Below are 19466 nucleotides of genomic sequence, written 5' to 3'. Positions count from 1 at the left end.
AGCTGTTTCTTCTTTTCCAGACAAATAAATGTTGCTGGGGTACACTTTAGTTTTCAGTGCATTCAAGCAAAATATGTATTCAACTGTCTTTTGAAAAATGGTAGTTGTATTGTGCTATTTAACATTTCTATTTGTCTACACATACATAAATCTAAGGTTTATTACTCTTCAAGGACCTGTCCTATAAAGACAGTCACTGGCATGAAGCTTGCTTTAAATGTGTCAAGTGCACTTGTTCATTGGTGGAGAAGCCTTTTGCTGCCAAGGATGAGCTCCTGCTGTGCATTGACTGCTACTCTAATGAATATTCTGCAAAATGTTTTAACTGCAAGGCCACCATAATGCCAGGTAAGACTCATGTGTGCGCAATTCACTATATCAGAATCATATAAATCAATTCATATTCTTTTACATTTGGGATTATGATACAAATCCTCAAACTGAAATCACCAAAAACATCTTTCAACCTGAATGAGTTGGAATACATTCAACAAAGAGGGTCCCATAATCACTCAGAGACCCCTGCTGGTGCTGGTTTGTACCAATACACTTCACCATCTCAAGACAGGATAGTCCAATACTTACTGCTCTCCCCGATACTCCCCATGCTTTGCACTACACCATTAACTCTCTAACATGTTTCATTTATATTACAGGTTCTCGTAAAATTGATTACAAAGGTTGTAACTGGCATGAAACATGCTTTGTTTGCCAAGGTTGCCAGCAGCCTTTAGGATCCAAATCATTTGTGCCCAAGCATTCTAGCCTATATTGTATCCCTTGTTATGAGAAAGACTTTGCCCAGCAGTGTGCTGCCTGTAAAAAGGTAAATATTCTACATAAATGTAATGTACAATACTATTTTGCGTAATTCTCCAGTAACATTTTATTAACAAATAAAGTATGCTACTTAGTGGGGGCTTCTTGCCCTTGCCTCTCTTTCTCTGAATCAGTATTTCATTTGCGTGTATATGGTACTGTTGTATCTTGTCTCCACCAGAATAATGAGTGGAGACATGCTTTGGGAGTGCCGAGTTGAAGGACATGCCCCCAGCAGCTGATTGGCTGCCACAGACATGCCCTGCTGAGCTGGATCTCCTGCCTCATCCTTCTGGGCCCTACACAGACATATACTGCTGGAAGCAGGGCTGGCCTTCAAGCTGCGGCCACTACTGCTGCTAGAGTGACAGCCGTCCCCCTCTGCAGCGGCCACAGGGAGAACGGGGAGAGCGACAGCATCGCCAGTGGCAGCACTGATGAGCCAGCACAGCAGGGCTCTGAACATCGCCATTTGGAGGCAGCTCAGCGCAGATGGCGTGGGACCATGTAAAATGAAGGAAGGGGGCGGAAGGGGGTGGAGGGGTCCTGGCTCCAGCATGGATGGAGGATGCCATGGGAGACCTCCACAAATATGACAGGGAGGTGGTGAGCGGAGATGCCACCCCACCAGCGGCAAGACACTAACAGGGTCGGCAGGAGCTGGCAGCTGTAAAAGGCTGAGAGCGCCAGTGGGGGGAGAGTCACAGGGTCTCCAGCAGCTGACATGCTGCAGAGGGGGACCATTGGCGTAAAAACAGCCATCATCTGCGTAAAAACAGCTGTCATCGGCGTTTCCCCAAAAAGACTGGGCAGGTGGATGGCTGGATGCTGACAATTAGTATCAGATGAGAATCCTCTGCTAAGGAACAATTGATTGAGTAGGAGCTGAACCCCCCAGATCTCAATGAGCTATGGGGCCCTTACATACACTTCTCCCCAAAGTCTGTATTATGTATATTACTTAGCAATGTATTACAATAACAATTTATCAATAACAGAGATAATAAATTGAAGCAATCCACCTGTTGGGAGAGAAAAATGATAGCAAAGTTCATAACATAACATTTAAAACAACAGATAAAGGCATTATTCTTGTCTTCATTCTTTGGAGGATTCAGCAAGCAGCCTCTCAACCAAGATCTAGGTGTGCCATCTCAAGGCCTAGGTAGACAGCTTAACTACCTTTTTGGAGTGGTATTGTCCCCAGGCACAGTTTGGGGCACACAGTCCATAAAACACGTTACTGGACCAGCTGTAACAAATTTGTGATCCACAGAAAAAAAAAGAAACAAAATGCTAACTATAACATGGTTCTTTGAGTACTTCCTCATGGCACAATCTTTAAAACATTGCAAACATGTCGCTGAGTTCTCCCTCAGGGCACAGTTCTTAAACAGGTTCTGAAACAAAATGGTACAACCACAGTAGTTCCTTTAGTTCCTGCATCTCACAGGAAGCTGTCCAATATTGCTCCTCTGTGAGTGTTGAATGGTTTGGATGGTTTCATTGTCTTGGAGATCAATTGATGTTTGTAATCTACTGAATGATAAGTCAATAGTGTGGATTGGATGATGTGGCATGGTCAGGATCACATCAGTCCTAAGTACCATGTCAAAGTTTATGTCAGGTCAAACATAGGGACAGTCATTTTAGTTTCTGTCTTTTCTGGTTGGGGTAAGGGTGGCTTCACACGAGCGTGTTTTTGTGCGTGCCTATGCATGCACAAAAACACGCGTCTATTACAACACATGCATTCCCTATGGTGTGTTCACATGTCCGTGTTTTACAGGTGTGTGCCTGTAAAGATGGGACATGCGTGCACAATAGGGAATGCACGCATTGCCTTCAATGGGGCCGTGGCTGCTGCCAGTGGCTCCATTAAAGGTAATGGTCTGCTGCCGCCCCGTTATTGTTTTTCAGGGAACGAGTTTACATATAAGCCCTTCCCTGAAAAAACTGAATTTTAGTGTAAAAAAAAAAAATAACACACACATTGTCTTTAATGGAGTCGCAGCTGCTGCCGGCGGCTCCATTGAAGACAATGGTCTGCCAGCACCCCTGAATTCTTTTTCAGGGAAGGGCTTTACATATAAGCCAAAAAACAAGAATTTTAGTGTAAAACAAAAATGTAAAATACTTACCTGTCCGCCGCTGCCATGTCCCCACGGGGATGAAGAGCACATCTGCCGCATGCGGCAGATGTTTCCTTCATCCCCGCAAGGAAAAATAATTCCCTGCTGCACCTCGTACATCTGTGAAAGATGCAGTGGAGGAATTCTTCTTCCCTGCGGGGAATAAAGAATTCCCTACCACAGCTGTCACACATGACTGCTGCGCTAGGGGACCCAGCTGCCGGCATCCTGTAATTGCTTTTCAAGGAAGGGCTTTAAGTCCTTCCCTGAAAAAAAAAGAAAAGTGGTGTTAAAAATTTAAAAAAAAAACATACTCACCTACTCTTCAGCTGTTGGGGCTCAGCCGCATCCTCTCAGCACTGTCCCCGGCTCTTCTAAGAAGTTCTTTCAGTAGGGGGCATTTAAAATCCCTGCCTGCTGAAAGAGCTGCTGGTAATTGGCTGAGCATCTCAGCCAATCACAAGCAGCTCTTTCAGCAGACGGGGATTTTAAATCCCCCGCTGCTGAAAGAACTGCTTAGAAGAGTTGGTGACAGCGCTGAGAGGACACAGCTGAGCTCCAGCAGCTGAAGGGAGGTGAGTATGGGAAGCTGATGGCATTGATTCCTGGAGAGCCTCCAGCATCTCATCGTAACAATTTTGTAATATGTTCATGCCCAGAATCACAGCGGGAGCATTTCTTTCTTCTATATTTATTACTAGAATCATTTGCTGTGGCAATTCTGCTCTTCCTGCCAGTACAGTTGCCTGCAATTACCCTACCAAAGGTACAATTTGTCCATTGGTGTCAATGATATCTAAAACTCGTTCTGGCGGTTGTATCAGGGTTTCAGTATTCCAGTACTGCAGCTCTTCTCATTGTGGTGACCTGTGACCCGGTATATATCAAGGCTGGAAGCGGCATGGAATTAAAATAGACAGTCACTTCAGGCCAGGGTCCCACATATTTAGAGAGCCATCTCAGATGTTCAGGACCGAATCCTGCTCTACCTGAGGGGCAATCCTTGACCCAAGGAGCTGTCTGTTTAACTGCCAGCAGTTTCTTTCAACATGTCCTCTCCTATGACAGTGTTTGAAGATGATGGGTCCCAGTCTATCTCGTCGCAGTTTGGCCCGCCTTTCATCTGGAAGGGTGTGTGGTCTCAGAGGTCTATTATGTGTCATTTTTTCCGGCCTGCTGTTGGATCTGGCTTCCAAATTTTCAATCCTCTGACAAAGCATGGACACACTATGGGACATTTCTTCCATGCTCTTTGGCATTTCACTGAGAAGTTCAGCTGTATTGGTCTGAAACTTCCCTGCCTGTAATCCAAGGACATGCTTAAAGGGGTTGTCCCGCGAAAGCAAGTGGGTCTATACACTTCTGTATGGCCATATTAATGCACTTTGTAATGTACATTGTGCATTAATTATGAGCCATACAGAAGTTATCAGAAATTATTCACTTACCTGTTCCGTTGCTAGCGTCCTCGTCTCCATGGTGCCGTCTAATTTTCAGCATCTAATCGCCGGATTAGACGCGCTTGCGCAGTCCGGTCTTCTTCTTTTCTCAATGGGGCCGCTCGTGCCGGAGAGCGGCTCCGTGTAGCTCCGCCCCGTCACGTGCCGATTCCAGCCAATCAGGAGGCTGGAATCGGCAATGGACCGCACAGAAGCCCTGCGGTCCACCGGGGGAGAAGATCCCGGCGGCCATCTTCAACCGGTAAGTAAGAAGTCACCGAAGCGCGGGGATTCAGGTAAGCGCTGTGCGGATTTTTTTTTAGGTCACTGCATCGGGTTTGTCTCGCGCCGAACGGGGGGGCTGTTGAAAAAAAAAAAACCCGTTTCGGCGCGGGACAACCCCTTTAAAGGGATTGACCAGTGGATTATCTACTTTGGAAAGGTAGGTGGTTTCATAAGTGTCTTGAGAATTACTCTTAAGTTTCTTGACCTAATATTTGAATGGCCAGCTCCTAAAAGTCAAGGAAAGAGTATCTGTATTCTGGACAGATAGCATCTTTAGCTGTCTTCTCAATTCCTCTGTCGCTGCCCCTTCACAAAATTGCTCACAAAGCATTTGTCTTGCTCCAGCTGCTTCTCTGGGATCAGCTTGGATCACTGCCATGCTTTCCTGTATTGACAAGGCATACTCTCTCAGGGACTTGTCTGCCTTCTGCTTCTTTTTGAAGAATTGCTTCTATACTCCAGAGGTCGTTCTGTTCTCAAAAATGTTCTGTAACCTCTCAAAGATCTGATCCATTCTCAGGCTGCAACTTCCCCCAATTGACCCACCAACTTCTGTTCATTGCTAATGGGACACAGGCGATGGATAGTTTTCATTTGGTGTTTAAACTCACATAGCTTATGCATTTTACCACTATACGGGGGCAGCCATGGTGCTCCCAGATAGTAAGGCATAGTGAAGGGTATTGTGGGGGGTGGAGTGGTAGTGGATGATCCACCACTGGTTTGTTCATTTTCCCTGGAGTCAGACATTCTGTTAGGCACTGACAGACTGACAAATCCATTTTGCTCAGAAAATGGCAGTTGCAGATTTATTTTTAAGCTAAAGTGGCAGTTACAAAATCACAGAGACTCTATATCCTGTTCATGATGCCACTTTTAAAGGGGTGGCTGCTTAGGTGCTCTAAAGTAACTATCTGTCGTGTGCGACAAAGCCACAATGGCCTCTTCATGGCGTTATTGCAGTTTTTTTAAATTAATTATAATTTGTGACACTAGTGCTACATTAGCACAAAAATGTGAAGCAATCAAGAAATCACAAAACCAGAGTTTAAAATGAAATAACTATCTATTTCTTTGTTGATGTCAGTAGCGATCATATATCATTGTACACATGCAAGACTTTCATTAAAAGTGGTTATTTTCTTTACATGTAAGGAGCATAATTAACAGGAATAATGTACATGGGATTCTTCAGGTTAGAGACAGAGATGATGCTCTGGGTAACATATGACAGTGCTATTAGTTTTTCTCGAGCCGATTTAATGGCTCTTCAGTGGCGTGAACTGTGAGCAATATACACCTTTGTCTTGGCTCAGGTTATGTGGGTATTCCGTGGCGCTGGTGTCTGCAATTATAACTCTGCTCTGTATTTGGAGCCCTCTCCTCACGGTAAAAGGAATATTTCTGCGTTTTACTTCTCGTGTCTCGGACATCTCACAGGGACTCTCCTGTGATAGGCTGCAACTTGCCTCTAGATCTAATAACTTTTCCAGTAGCTTGCTGCAGCTTCCTGACTGCAATGCTGACAGGGATCTTTCTTCTCTTGGTAATCCTAATTCACGCTCTATACATACTAACACTGTCCGTTGCTCTCTCTCTGATGGATGCCTGAAGATTTTCACTGTGTAACTCTCTCACTTGTCTGACTAACTCCTCTCACAAAAAAAAACAAAACATGAACACACTGACTAACTATATGGTTCACTTGTTTAACAGCTGATTTACTGACAAACTTTGCATACTTTACTGTGCTGATCTGACTGAAATCTCACTGACAGACAATCTTCTCACTATAACTAGGACACAACTCCTCTCCTACCTCTCTTTCTTCACTCCCCAGATCTGCATAATCAACTGCCTCCCAACTGTCACTCTACTGGCTTGCAGCCAAACCGAGTTCAATCTGCCAGCAACCAATGAGAATCATCTGTTCACCTGGCAGATTATTAATAGCACTGTCATAGGGCAAATTAAGTAGTGGTTAACACATGAACTGAGCGCCGCCATTTAAAGGCAAGGCGCTTTTGTAGGACCCATATGGGCCACTACATAGGTAAAACACAATCCTTCCAATTCTATATGATGTACAAGTTCTTACTCATATATGTAATAAGAGAAGTTGAATGTATTTATTCTCTAACTCCTATTAATATATACTGTCTCTCCGTTTTATTTCATTCTTTATATAATTCTCTCTATTTTTCATATGGTGACTGATTGCTATGGGCACTTCTATAATGTCCTTTGTTTTCCTTTATGCCATTAGGTATTGTATACATTAATAACATTGGGCTGTATTTGTGTTACAATCATATGCAATATATACTCGTTAGACAGCACATTCATACTGTTGTGCTTGAACAGGCAATCACCAAAGATGGAATATCTTATCAAGAACAGCCTTTTCACAGTGACTGCTTTTTATGCACTGGATGTAAGAAGAAACTGTCTGGAGACAAGTTTACATCAAAGGATGATATTCCATACTGCCTGGATTGCTTTGGTAATCTTTTTGCAGAAAAATGCACTGCGTGTGCAAAACCCATCTCTGGTGAGTATCATGCTATGTTCTTTATTTAAAAGTGTGATGTTTAGAGGGTTATTTCCATCTTAGACATTTTTATAGCATATCCAAAGGATGTGGCATAAATGTCTGATAGATCCAGGACCCTCTTATTACACCCACACATATCTGCAAGATGGACGTCCCCTATCATGCCCCACTATACTATGCAGTTTCCATAACTCATATTCACTTCTATAGAAAAAGAAGGGGAAAAAAACGTCAGAAAAAAAGGATCCGTGCTCATATTCACTTCCATAGGAGTTATAGAACAGCGGAGCAAAGTAGCTCAACTCTTTCCATAATTCTTGCTAATTCTCCATTTAAGGTATTGCACAGCAAGTAAATAGTTATGACCAATAGTGATCAATGAACAAGAAAATGACACCTTATTGTTCATAAAAAAAAGCTATGTAGAGAATGGATAAAAGCAAAAATGTTTGGGCCTGGTCTTGGTCAAAATAGGATAAATTAAAGGACAATTATGCTGCCATAAGAAAATAGCAGGACTTGGTAGCCCTATTATAAAAAGTCTAAGTCACGCCTCTTCTTGTCCCAGTTGAGGGTAAAATTGATTAGAATTACTATCTTTTTTTAGAAACAGGGAAATAGACAGCTTGTATCAGCAAGTCATGCCACATCAGGGTAAAAATCATATGAACCAAAAAGAAGTGTATTAGGAAGATTATTACTTCAGCATATTGCGCAAACTTATTAGTATATTTATGCTGTAAAAAAAACTTTAACCCCCTATGCCACAGGGCATAAGTGTACGTCCTTGTTGCAGGGTACCTAACGCAACAGGATGTACACTTACGCCCTGTGAATAGCGTATGATCAGGAGAGAGCACGAGCCATCCGGCATCGAGAGCCGTCTGTGACCAATAGCTGGCCTCCCGCTGCAACAGTGGGGTTGCATAAGGACAGTGACCCCCGCTATTAACCCCTTAAATGCCGCAATATATGTAATCGTGGAGGGCCTGACGAAGTGCCATGGCAACAGGACACCAGCTACAGGCGTCCTTCTTTGACATTGCCTATGATCGCTATTCCAAGCAATGAGGCATTGAAGGACATAAGTCCTGCAATGCTTTATCAAAGCGATCATAGCTGCAGGGATATAAAAAGTGTAAAAAAAAAGATTAAAATCTTGTAAAAAAAAAAAAAAAATGTATTAGTATAACATTATTTATTTTTTTAATTATAATCCCACATATTTGGTATTGTTGTATCTGTAACGACTCATACAATAAATTGAACACATTTTTTATCCTGCATGGCAAAAAGCGTAAAAAAAAAACCCCTAAAAAACTGAGGCAAAATGCTTATTTTTTTTCATTTTGCCGCCCCAAAAAGCACAATAAAAGTGATTTAAAAAAGCTGTATGTACCCCAAAATGGTACTCACAAGACCTACAGCTCGTCACGCAAAAGACATGTCTATATACACAAAAGTGGCACCAATAAGAAATTACAGTTCACCACGCAAAAAGCAAGCCCTCATACAGCCATGTTGACGGAAAAAAAAAAAAGTTATGGCTTTTGAAATGTAAAGATGGAAATCCTCCAGAAATCATTGCGTCCTTATGCCCAAAATAGGCCATGTCCTTAAGAGGTTAAAGGACCACTCCAGCACAAACATATTTTTCCATCTCTGCTCCCCTTACCTGATTGCCTGTCACACTTTGGAAGTCTCCTCTATGTATTCCAGGCACATCACTGCAGTGCAGCCCCTTATCAGACACCATCTTAATGCTGAGAATTTTTTGTTTCAGTTTTAGGTCTATCCCATCAGCACAGCTTTATGCAAGGCTGCAACATTTTTGCCTGTGGCTGTGTGTGTGTGTGTGTGGGGGGGGGGGGGGGGGAGTTAATTATCAATATCTTCTATTGTCGTGGATTTCCTTTGGGAGTCCACGGTGTAATCAATAGGAATGTTTGCATCCTTCCAAATTAATGTTATTAGACTGAAGCAATCACACTGACACAGCTTTATTTGTGGGTGTGCAGCCTCTTTTAAAGAGTTCAACATACCTGCCTTTTTGGGCAGGCCAAAGATTACATAGATACAACGTATTGTTTAATTATTAGATAAGCATCTTGAGATTCTTCCTTCATCCGGTCATCTGTTATTGCCATCACGTGGTAGCAGTCCGGAGAGGGCAGGACGAGACGAGTGGGTTGTCTTGGACACCACGTGTGGATGGTCCGTTATGATGGAGGTTATAACTTGAACTATTATTTGCATAAATTTCTTATATTATTTGCATAAGTTTCCCGTAAAACTGCTTGTGTTACTATTATTTGCATAACGTTCCTGTAAACTGTTTATTTTTTCTAGTGCGTTAGCTAAAAGCAGTAATATTCTAGACTGCGGTTTACTTGTGTCTGACTTGCTCCTAAGATTAGCTAGGAATCGGGAAGTAGAGTATTACTAAATGTTAGCTATCGTAAAAGCCAGTGAGAGTTTAGAGAATAGAGTTTCATTATATATGAAGAAGTGGATATATTGGATACATAAAGAATATATTTATAATGTAGAAGAGCAAACAAAGATAGAAAAATACTGTCATTGGTATACAGAATATACAGACTGCATAACATACGCAAAACTGTCCATCACAGGTCCACTGTCCACTACATATGGAATGCATGTCCACTGTCACAGAAATATAGATTCTACGTATATCCACTACACTATATTCACCTAAATAAGCTCAAGCCCATAGGTATACAGTCTGTAGGATGAGCTGAGATCTCCTCTATTATAACGGTGTGACAGGATCTATGTGATCATCATCAGTAACTATGATGGGAGTGTCTGTTTCCCCTTATAGGCAGTTTCTGTGGTAAGATTCATGCAGCAGCATCACACAAAGGCCGGTTGCACATTGGCATATTTGCATTGCAGAATCCGGGGAGGGTGTCTGTACACGGGTTCTGCAGCAAATACCGTCCATAACATGCCATGGAAAAGCACTTTTTACTGCACACAAGTGCAAATGAATTACAATTTTCCGTTCATGGAGGAAAAATTGCAGCATGTTCTATTTTCGTGTAGTGTCCGCATGGACAGCTTCCATTGAAGTCAATGGAAGCTGTCCGACACATGGCCCTTCCGCAATTAACATTGCGTAAAGGTCGTGGTACTCGCGTCATCATTTAGAGATGGTGTGTGAAAATCTGTATTGCGCATGTCTGACGACAGGACAACCAGACGATCCGTAGTACAGATGAAGAAGAAACAAGACTGGTATGCAGGGTCACCGGCCAGGCACAGGGTCTGATCTCACATCTGGAAATCAACCTGTTCATGTGCAGGCAGCCAAACTGAGAATCTGAATGGTTTCAGAGATCATAACCCCAAGTAAATTCGGCCTAGTCAGGATTGAGCTCATATGGCCATCTGAGGAAAAAGAGGCCAGGAGTTTCAGACAGAAAGAAATAACTAACCAAAGAAACACTAGCTCCCTTATATATACTGGGGATAGCTGCATAATAAACTAGCTGGTATACCTGGCCTCACCCGATTTAATTTGATACGGGTATTTACATGTTGTTTGCACAGAAAATTTTATGAAGTCAAGGTTACTTTAGAGTAATCGAGAAATAAAATATGTATACACAGAGGAGCGTTAGATTCTCCTCAGGCTGCATGTACCGATGTCCCTCTGCAGAACGTGCCACACCTCCCACTCTCCTCATTTAGGACCTAAAGAATGCTTGTGCCAAATTTCATGCTTGTACAATACCGACAAGTTACATTACACAGGGGTGCACTTACTTTTGCACTTAACATTGAATAATAGAGTTGTGACCCCTTTACTTTTCCTATTTAGGACCTAAACAATGGTTGTGCCAAAATTTAATGTTTGCACGACGCCGGGAAGTTAGAGCGTTAGATATGGTACATTATATAGGGATGCCAATTCTTTTGCACTTAGCATTGAATTTTTGAGTTGTGACCCATTTACTTTTACTATTCAGGACCTAAAGAATGCTCCTGCCAAATTTCATGTTTGTGCGACAGCGGGAAGTTATTTTACATAGGGGTGCCAATACTTTTGCATTTAGCATTGAATAATCAAGTTGTGACCCCTTTACATTTCCTATTTAGGACCTAAAGAATGGTTGTGCCAAATTTAATTTTTGTGCGACATCGGGAAGTTAGATTTGGTACATTACACACGGGTGCCAATACTTTTGCACTTAGGATTGAATTTTCGAGATGTGACCCCTTTACTTTTCCTATTTAGGACCTAAAGAATGGTCGTGCCAAATGCCATGTTTGTATGACACCAGGAAGTTACATTACATACGCGTGCCAATACTTTTGCACTTGGCATTAAATAATCAAGTTGTGACTTAATCAACTTTTGCTATTTAGAACTTAAAGAATGCTCCTGCTGAATTTCATGTTTGTACGACATCGGGAAGATAGAGAATTAGTGGTGAGTCAGTCAGTCAGTGAGTGAGGGCTTTCACCTTTATATATATATATATATATAGATGAACTAGCTGATATACCCGGTTTCGCCCGAGTTAATTTGGCACTAGTGTTTATCTGGTGTTTACACGGAAAATCTTTGAAGTCGTGGTTACTTTAGAGATACCGAGGAAAAACATATGTTCACCATTTTGCATGGTTCTTTGCGTTACCCAGGGAACACCACGTGGAGGTAACCATGCGACGTTTCCTTTATATAAAATGACATCAGGAAGTGAGAGAATTAGATTATGTACGTAAAATTTGGATGCTAATACTTTTGCGCTTAGAATTGAATAATAGAATTGGGACCCATTAACTTTTCCTATTTATGTTTCAAAAGGTTTTATTGAGTTAAAATTTTAAGTTTGGCAACATTCTGCCACAAATGCCCCTCACAGGGGGAAGATTTACACTTTTATTGGAGAACAGAAGTTTTAGGTCAGGGAGGTTTGGGGCGGGTGAGGGAGGGAACATAATAAGGGGGAGGAGAGGAGGGGGAAAAATAAAAAGAGGTGAAAACAGACTAAAGAACAGTAAACAGGGTAGGTAACTAGACTGTTAAGTATATGCAGAAAGTATTCAATCAATTATTCTCTGTATATTACATTTATTTAGGAGGCGTTCCAGTAACTTGCTTCAATTTAGTATTTTAAGTCCTCTGAAGTGTTAGGGTGGGACGTTGCTTAGATAGTAGGTCTATTTCTCAGGTGTGGTAGCTTTTTCTAACTTTTCCTATTTATGACATAATCAATGCTCATGCCAAATTTTAAGTTTCTATGACATTGGGAAGTGAGAGAATTAGATTACGTACATAAAATTTGGACGCTAATTCTTTTGCGCTTAGAAATGAATAATCGAGTTGGGACCCATTAGCTTTTCCCATTTATGACATAATCAATGCTTGTGCCAAATTTCAAGTTTCTATGACATCGGGAAGTGAGAGTATGAGATTACGTACGTAAAATTTGGACGCTAATTCTTTTGCGCTTAGAATTCAATAATCGAGTTGGGACCCATAAGCTTTTCCTATTTATGACATAATCAATGTTCGTACCAAATTTCAAGTTTCTATGACATCGGGAAGCGAGAGAATTAGATTACGTACGTAAAATTTGGACACTGATTCTTTTGCACTTAGAATTGAATAATCGAGTTGGGACCCATTAACTTTTCATTTTGGACATAATCAATGCTTGTGCCAAATTTCAAGTTTCTATGACATCGGGAAGCGAGAGAATTAGATTCCGTATGTACAATTTGGACACTAATTCTTTTGTGCTTAGAATTGAATAATCGAGTTGGGACCCATTAGCTTTTCCTATTTATGATATAATCAATGCTCGTACCAAATTTCAAGTTTCTATGACATCAGAAAGTGAATTAGATTCCGTACATAAAATTTGGACACTAGTTTTTTTGCGCTAGAATTGAATAATCGAGTTGGGACCCATTAACTTTTTCTATTTATGACATAATCAATGCTCGTGCCAAATTTCAAGTTTCTATGACACCGGGAAGTGAGAGAATTAGATTCCGTGCGTAAAATTTGGTTGCTAATTCTTTTGCTCTAGAATTGAATAATCAATGCTCGGTCCAAATTTTATGTGATAGAATGAGATTACATACGTAAAATTTAGATGCTAATTATTGTGCACTTAGAATTGAATAATTGAGTTGGGACCCCTTTACTTTTCCTATTTTGTACATAATCTATGCTTGTGCCAAATTTCATGTTTCTGCGACATCGGGAAATTGGAGAATTAGTGGCGAGTCAGTCGATGAGTCAGTCAGTGAGTCAGTCAGTGAGTGAGTTAGTCAGGCAGTGAGACAGGCAGTCAGTGAGTGAGTGAGTGAGTCAGGCAGTGAGGCAGGCAGTCAGTGAGTCAGTGAGTGAGTGAGTGAGTGAGTCAGTCAGGGCTTTCATCTTTATATACATATATAGATAACAATAAACATCAAAGGGGCCTTTAGGGCTAATGCCCACGAACGGATTTATGTTGTGTTCCCAGTGGCGTAAATCCACATCAAAATAACGCAGCTATTAGGTTCTTGCTCAGTCCTCACATGCGGGATTCTGCCTCAGATTTACGCATGCTCTATTTTACTGTGTTTTTCTGCGGTGGGAGGTCTTCATTAATATAGTTTTAATGGATGTCCTGTGACATGTGTAGAGGTCATTGTGCAAGGAGAGGGAGTAGATAAGCTGTGACACCACCCATTGTGAATGGTGGATGTCCTGTTATCTATATAGAGGTCTTATCTTTCATTGTAATCCTGCCCGTGATAATGAGATGACTGCTGAAATTTTCTCTCTAAAGAAAAGGAAGTGTCAAGCATATTATTAGGCTTGGTGGTCAGTGTGCAAAATGCTGGATTTTAGGATTGTTTTTAAACATCTACAGTGACATTGAAAATTAGGGAAAAAATTGCCAAACATTAGAGATGAGTGAGCACCAAAATGCTCGGGTGCTCGTTACTCGAGTCGAACTTTCAGTGATGCTCGAGAGTTAGTTTCGAGTAACGAACCCCATTGAAGTCAATGGGCGACTTGAGCATTTTTGTATATCGCCCGATGCTCGCTAAGGTTTTCATTTGTGAAAACCTGGGAAATTCAAGAAAGTGATGGGATCGACACAGAAACGGATAGGGCAGGCGAGGGGCTACATGTTGGGCTGCATCTCAAGTTCCCAGGTCCCACTATTAAGCCACAATAGTGGCAAGAGTGAGACCCCCCCCCCCCCGCACTGTCAGCATAAAGATAGTTCTCCTCTGCCACAGCTGTAACAGCTGTGGCAGAGAAGAACGATGTTAGCCCATTGAAAGCAATGGGCTGCCGGCGATCGCGGGATGAATTGTCGGGAAGGGCTTAAATGTATAAGCCCTTCCCTGCAATTCATCCAGAAATGTGTAAAAATAAAAAAAATATATACTCACCTTGTCCCGGCAGAACGATGTTAGCCCATTGAATTCAATGGAGCCGGCAATACAGCCGGCTCCATTGAAAGCAATGGGCTGCCGGCGATCGCGGGATGAATTGTCGGGAAGGGCTTAAATATATAAGCCCTTCCCTGCAATTCATCCAGTTTCCAATTCATCCACTACCGCGTAGTGCTCGTCTCGAGTAACGAGCATCTCGAGCACCCTAATACTCGAACGAGCATCAAGCTCGGACGAGTATGCTCGCTCATCTCTACCAAACATTCTTTAAAAAATATGCTTATTAATATGAAAATTAGGTTTACACAATAGGTCATTTTCTGATAACTAATTCCCTTTAATACTGCAGGGCATGCCTTCATGTCTTGTACATTTGCGATTTACATGGAGGGGAATCAGGGGTCAATCCCGCTTCATACAATGCCGCTGAGACCAACCCACAACAGCTCCAATCTGCAACGCTGCTGATCAGAGTTATTAAACGTTCAAATGCCACCGTCAATTTTGACAGCGGCATTTAAATGCTCTGATTGATATTCGGGGATCCCGTGCGGTTGCCATGGCACCCGGTGACCTTCTGAAAGGCCCTCGGGCATGGTACATTGCCTATCAAGCCATGCCTGTGAGACTGCGGTATAATGTAATACTATGGTATTACATTATTCTGCAGGAGCGATAAAACTTTTGAAAGTTCTTGTCCCTTATGGGGACTAAAAATATGTAGAATTCAGTTTCAAAAAGTTTTCTTAAAAAAAAAATGGTAATAAAAGTTTTAAAAAAACCTTTTGCATTGCTTATAATAAAAAAAATCTAAACAAAAAATCCAAACACATATTTGGCATGTACGGTCTATCCAAGTAACACATTACTTACCCCCCATGTGAACATTGTCATAAAAAAAATAAACAATGCCAGAATTGTGTTTCTTTTGGTCACCCTGTCTCCAAGAAAAATTGTAATAAAAAGCAACCAAAAAGTTGTACATACTCCATACAAACTACAGAACGTCCTGCAAAAAAAACTCCTTGTACAACTATGTTGACAGAAAAATAAAGTTATGGCTGTCAGAAGATGGTGGCAGCAAATATTTAAAAAAAATAAAATCTTTGGAAAAATGAAAGTAGTACAACAAAAAAAAAATATATAAATTTGGTATTCTAGTAATCGTACTGACCAGGAAAGAGCTAAGTTTGTGATGCCAAGGGAGCAAAGAGTTTGTAGCCAGAGGGAGTAGTCAACCATGTCAAAGGCAGAGGACAGCTCTTCGAGGAGTAACATGGAGTGATGTTTGAGGCTTTTGTGGTTATTTCATCAATTTCATTGTGTACCAGAGGCACACCGCTGTATATTTTATAATGACTGTACCTGATATTGCAGCTCAGTAACATTCACTTGAATGGGATAGAGGAGCAGTAAGCTGCAGTACCAGGCTCCACCACTACAAACTGATGCACTGCCACTCCTTCAATCAGCAGGGGATGTCAACAGTCAGGCCTTACCAAATTATAATGATGGACAATCTTACAGATAGGTTCTTAATATTGGTGTCCCAGAAAACCCCATTAAAAGGCTTCTCAATAACCATTCATAGCTGCATACCTTCTATGTGATCAGATGCACTTAATATTGCACTTGTTAAGAATTCCCTAGTGTTATGATGCCACCCTTTCCTTTTAATATAGAAAAAAAGGCTCAGATCCCTGTTGTCCATTCATTTGAGAACTTTAAGGTATCTCAATAATTATAAGTAGCGAGATATCTCATTGTGTATGTGCTACATAGCATCATTGTGTATAATACTATACATGAAACGTATCTACTGCAGCATGGTGGAAACTGAGTGTTCAAGCTATTTTATCAGGATTATTGGTCAATAAAGATTATATAAACAATAATATAATCTTACCGAATTATTCTCCCTATAATATAACTAGAATATTATAACCGGAATAAGCAATAGCAGCGATGCTCAGCAAGTAAACCAAGATAGAGCAAAACTTGATTTGTACGTAGCCACTTCATCAAATGTTCTACAATGTCTGCCATCTGCTGTAACATCCATCTGTGTGGAACATTGCCCTTTGCTTTAGCAGACACCTGTGTTGTCACCACTATAATATGATCAGCCCATGGAGTCTTGAATGAAGGTTTTTATCATGGCTGGGGGTCATGTTTCTTAGTGACTCACTGCTGATGCTAAAGCAAGCATAGAGCCAAATATTTTGTTTGTTGCTATGGAGCAGCTATTTATTTTGCACACAAACTAAGATAGAGGCTGTTTCATACCATTATGTGGATAAGAAGCTATTCTAATGTAAGGAGGTGCTTTGTTTGCATTGTTGTGTTATTTCTCACATTTTTATCCCTTTCCTATCTGCACAGGTCAAGGAGGCGGCCAGTATATCTCCTTTGAGGATTGTCAGTGGCACAGTGACTGCTTCGCCTGTTCAAAGTGTAAAGCTTCCCTTGTTGGCCAAAGATTCTTCTCCCAGGAAAGCAAAATATTCTGCGCTGAGTGCAGCCAGGAGATGTAGATAGATATACACTCATCGGGGGAAAAATCAGGCACCTAGAAGAAGTTGTCAGAAACAAATTAAACTTTCTATGTGTGATTGTAACATTGATATAAGTAAGTGATTACAATATCAGAGCAATAGGATCATTGCGATAGCCCCCCAGACCATCACACCAGCAGTAGGGGCATTGTGCCACTCAAAAAGGCAAAGATAGGATAGAGACTCCTACCCTTAGGTCTCTAGACACAAACAAGGCCGTCATCAGTGGCCAAATTAACCCTGGATTCATCCCTAAAGGGTACCTGGTTCCTCTACATGGCAGTTCAGGATTGTCATTCACCACAGCACTCCAAACAGAGGCGACAGTGGGTGTTAAAGGCAATACATGTAATGAGTGCCATGGGTCCAAATACCCTTCAGCCAAGCAATGGTTGGAAATGGTTCTGAAAGACACGGGAGCCTGTAACGATAGTGCCACCTGTTTCTGGATCCTCTCTACTGGTGGTCTGTCGACGGCGTCCTGAGCCCTCTCATCTTGAGTGCATGCCCTTGTGCATCCACTGGTCCTAACACCTCCTAACAATCTGGTCAGAATCGACAAGTTGATGGACAAGTCATCAATTTCAAAAATGCGTTCCCTCTCAAATTCTGTTAACTGGATGAAATCTCTTTGATTGCATCGTAGAGGCGTCTAGTGGTCAACAAGCTCTACACAACCAAAAAAAAACAGGTCCACTACACACAAGTAATTACTGAGAGTCTTTTTAAAGGCCAAGGATAGAACCACTTTTTGGGCCTCAGGTGGCAAGATCAATTATCTAATCATGCCATAGCTCTTATCATTTGCATATCTGCCACGTTTTGCAGCAAAACAACAACTGCTTCTAGGTGCTTGATTTAAAAAAAAAAAAAGAGTGTATGTGAGTGCGACATTTCAATGGGCATTTTATATTTTAACCTTAGGTGCCGTAAGCAATCAACTTCTGCTTTGAATGCTTAATGTGTGTAATGTGAATCTAAACTTGTGGGCAACATGTGCCAATTGCCTGGAGCACTGTAAACAAATGCATTTAATATCAATATATTACACAAATATTGGACTTTTTTTGCACCTTGCCCTAATGGCCCCTGATTGACTCTAAAGTGAAGAATGGAAGCTTCTCCGTTGCCATTAGGGGTCAACATGTGAGAATAGAAAAAAAGGGCTTATATAGACTATGCACCAGGCTGCCTTGGTGGCCATTATAATGTATGTTTTTTTCTGACAGATCAAGAAAGCTACACAAAAAGCCATGTATAGTCATTGTTGTGAATACTGGTAAAAGCTATTTATAAGCCAGTAAAGGTGAAGCTTCCATTAATCACCTTCACATGGTGGAGGAATACATTTTGTAACCTTATTATGCCGTAATATTTTTTACATATGCGATGGAAAGGCAATTAAAATGATCTTCTGACATGTCATAGATACAGATGAGGACATCACATTGGTGGAAGTATGTGATCCTGGATCACCAGAGAAGGAAAGAGTTTAAAGGGGCTCAAATACATGGCAGCTGTCTTCAATCAATAGTGCCACATCTGTCCATGGCTTATTCAAAGATGTAGCTAGGTATAACTGCACCTGGGGAAAAGGTACAGTTTGGTGCCTCCCTCCCTGACCAATTAATGCAGTAATGTAACTTTTTTACATTTATTTTGTTGCTACATTATGGGGTCCGGATATAGACATTTGCAGATGCGTAACTTGAAGCTCCTGGGCCCCAATGCAAAATCTGTAATAGGGCCCCCAACTATAAGGCTTTAGTCATAGTACTGGGCTCCCTATATGGAAAAGAAAAGCCTTATGGGCCCGGGTGCAACCGTATCCCCTGCACCCTCTATAGTTACGTCCCTGGACATTTGAATGTAATGCCCCAGGGTGTTGCAGCCAGGACACAGTTAAAATGCGCTGAACAGCATGTTGGCATAGTTTGTAAATTGATTGTTATTGGCTGCACGGTTTTGCAAGTGAAGCTACTGTTTACCTGCAGAATTGGGCGGCCATTTACCAAACAATTTGAAACCGAGGCACCAGTATCTGCGCACAATTCTTGGCTGTACTGTGGCCATGCTGCCCTATGCCCAGGGGTATGATTAAAGGCTCATGGGTTCTGCCGCAAAAATTCAGTATGTGGTCTCTCTACACGACTTCTTTTTGTAGCTACTGGCTACATTCCATCTCTAATGTATTGCTAGGTCTGTTAGGCCAGGGTCTTACGGGCGTACCTGCTTGAACTGTACTGCG

The 19466-nt window shown here is 41.5% G+C and overlaps 1 protein-coding gene across 2 annotated transcripts in view; it reads left to right on the top strand.

Moving 5' to 3' along the window:
• Positions 1-18638, top strand: part of FHL5 (four and a half LIM domains 5) — a 134437-nt gene extending 115799 nt beyond the window's left edge. For both annotated transcript variants that reach the window (XM_066608253.1, XM_066608243.1), the window contains 4 exons: positions 174-348; positions 657-826; positions 7040-7226; positions 17046-18638. In XM_066608253.1, coding sequence (XP_066464350.1) covers positions 174-348; positions 657-826; positions 7040-7226; positions 17046-17197 — 684 coding nt within the window. In that variant the 3' untranslated portion in view covers positions 17198-18638. The remainder of the gene's footprint in view (positions 1-173; positions 349-656; positions 827-7039; positions 7227-17045) is intronic.
• The last annotated feature ends 828 nt before the right edge of the window (positions 18639-19466 follow it).

The sequence above is a fragment of the Eleutherodactylus coqui genome, chromosome 1 (assembly GCF_035609145.1).
Source record: "Eleutherodactylus coqui strain aEleCoq1 chromosome 1, aEleCoq1.hap1, whole genome shotgun sequence".
NCBI lineage: Eukaryota > Metazoa > Chordata > Amphibia > Anura > Eleutherodactylidae > Eleutherodactylus > Eleutherodactylus coqui.
The sequence above is the reverse complement of the archived record's forward strand: the minus strand, read 5'-3'. Positions and strand labels throughout refer to the sequence as shown.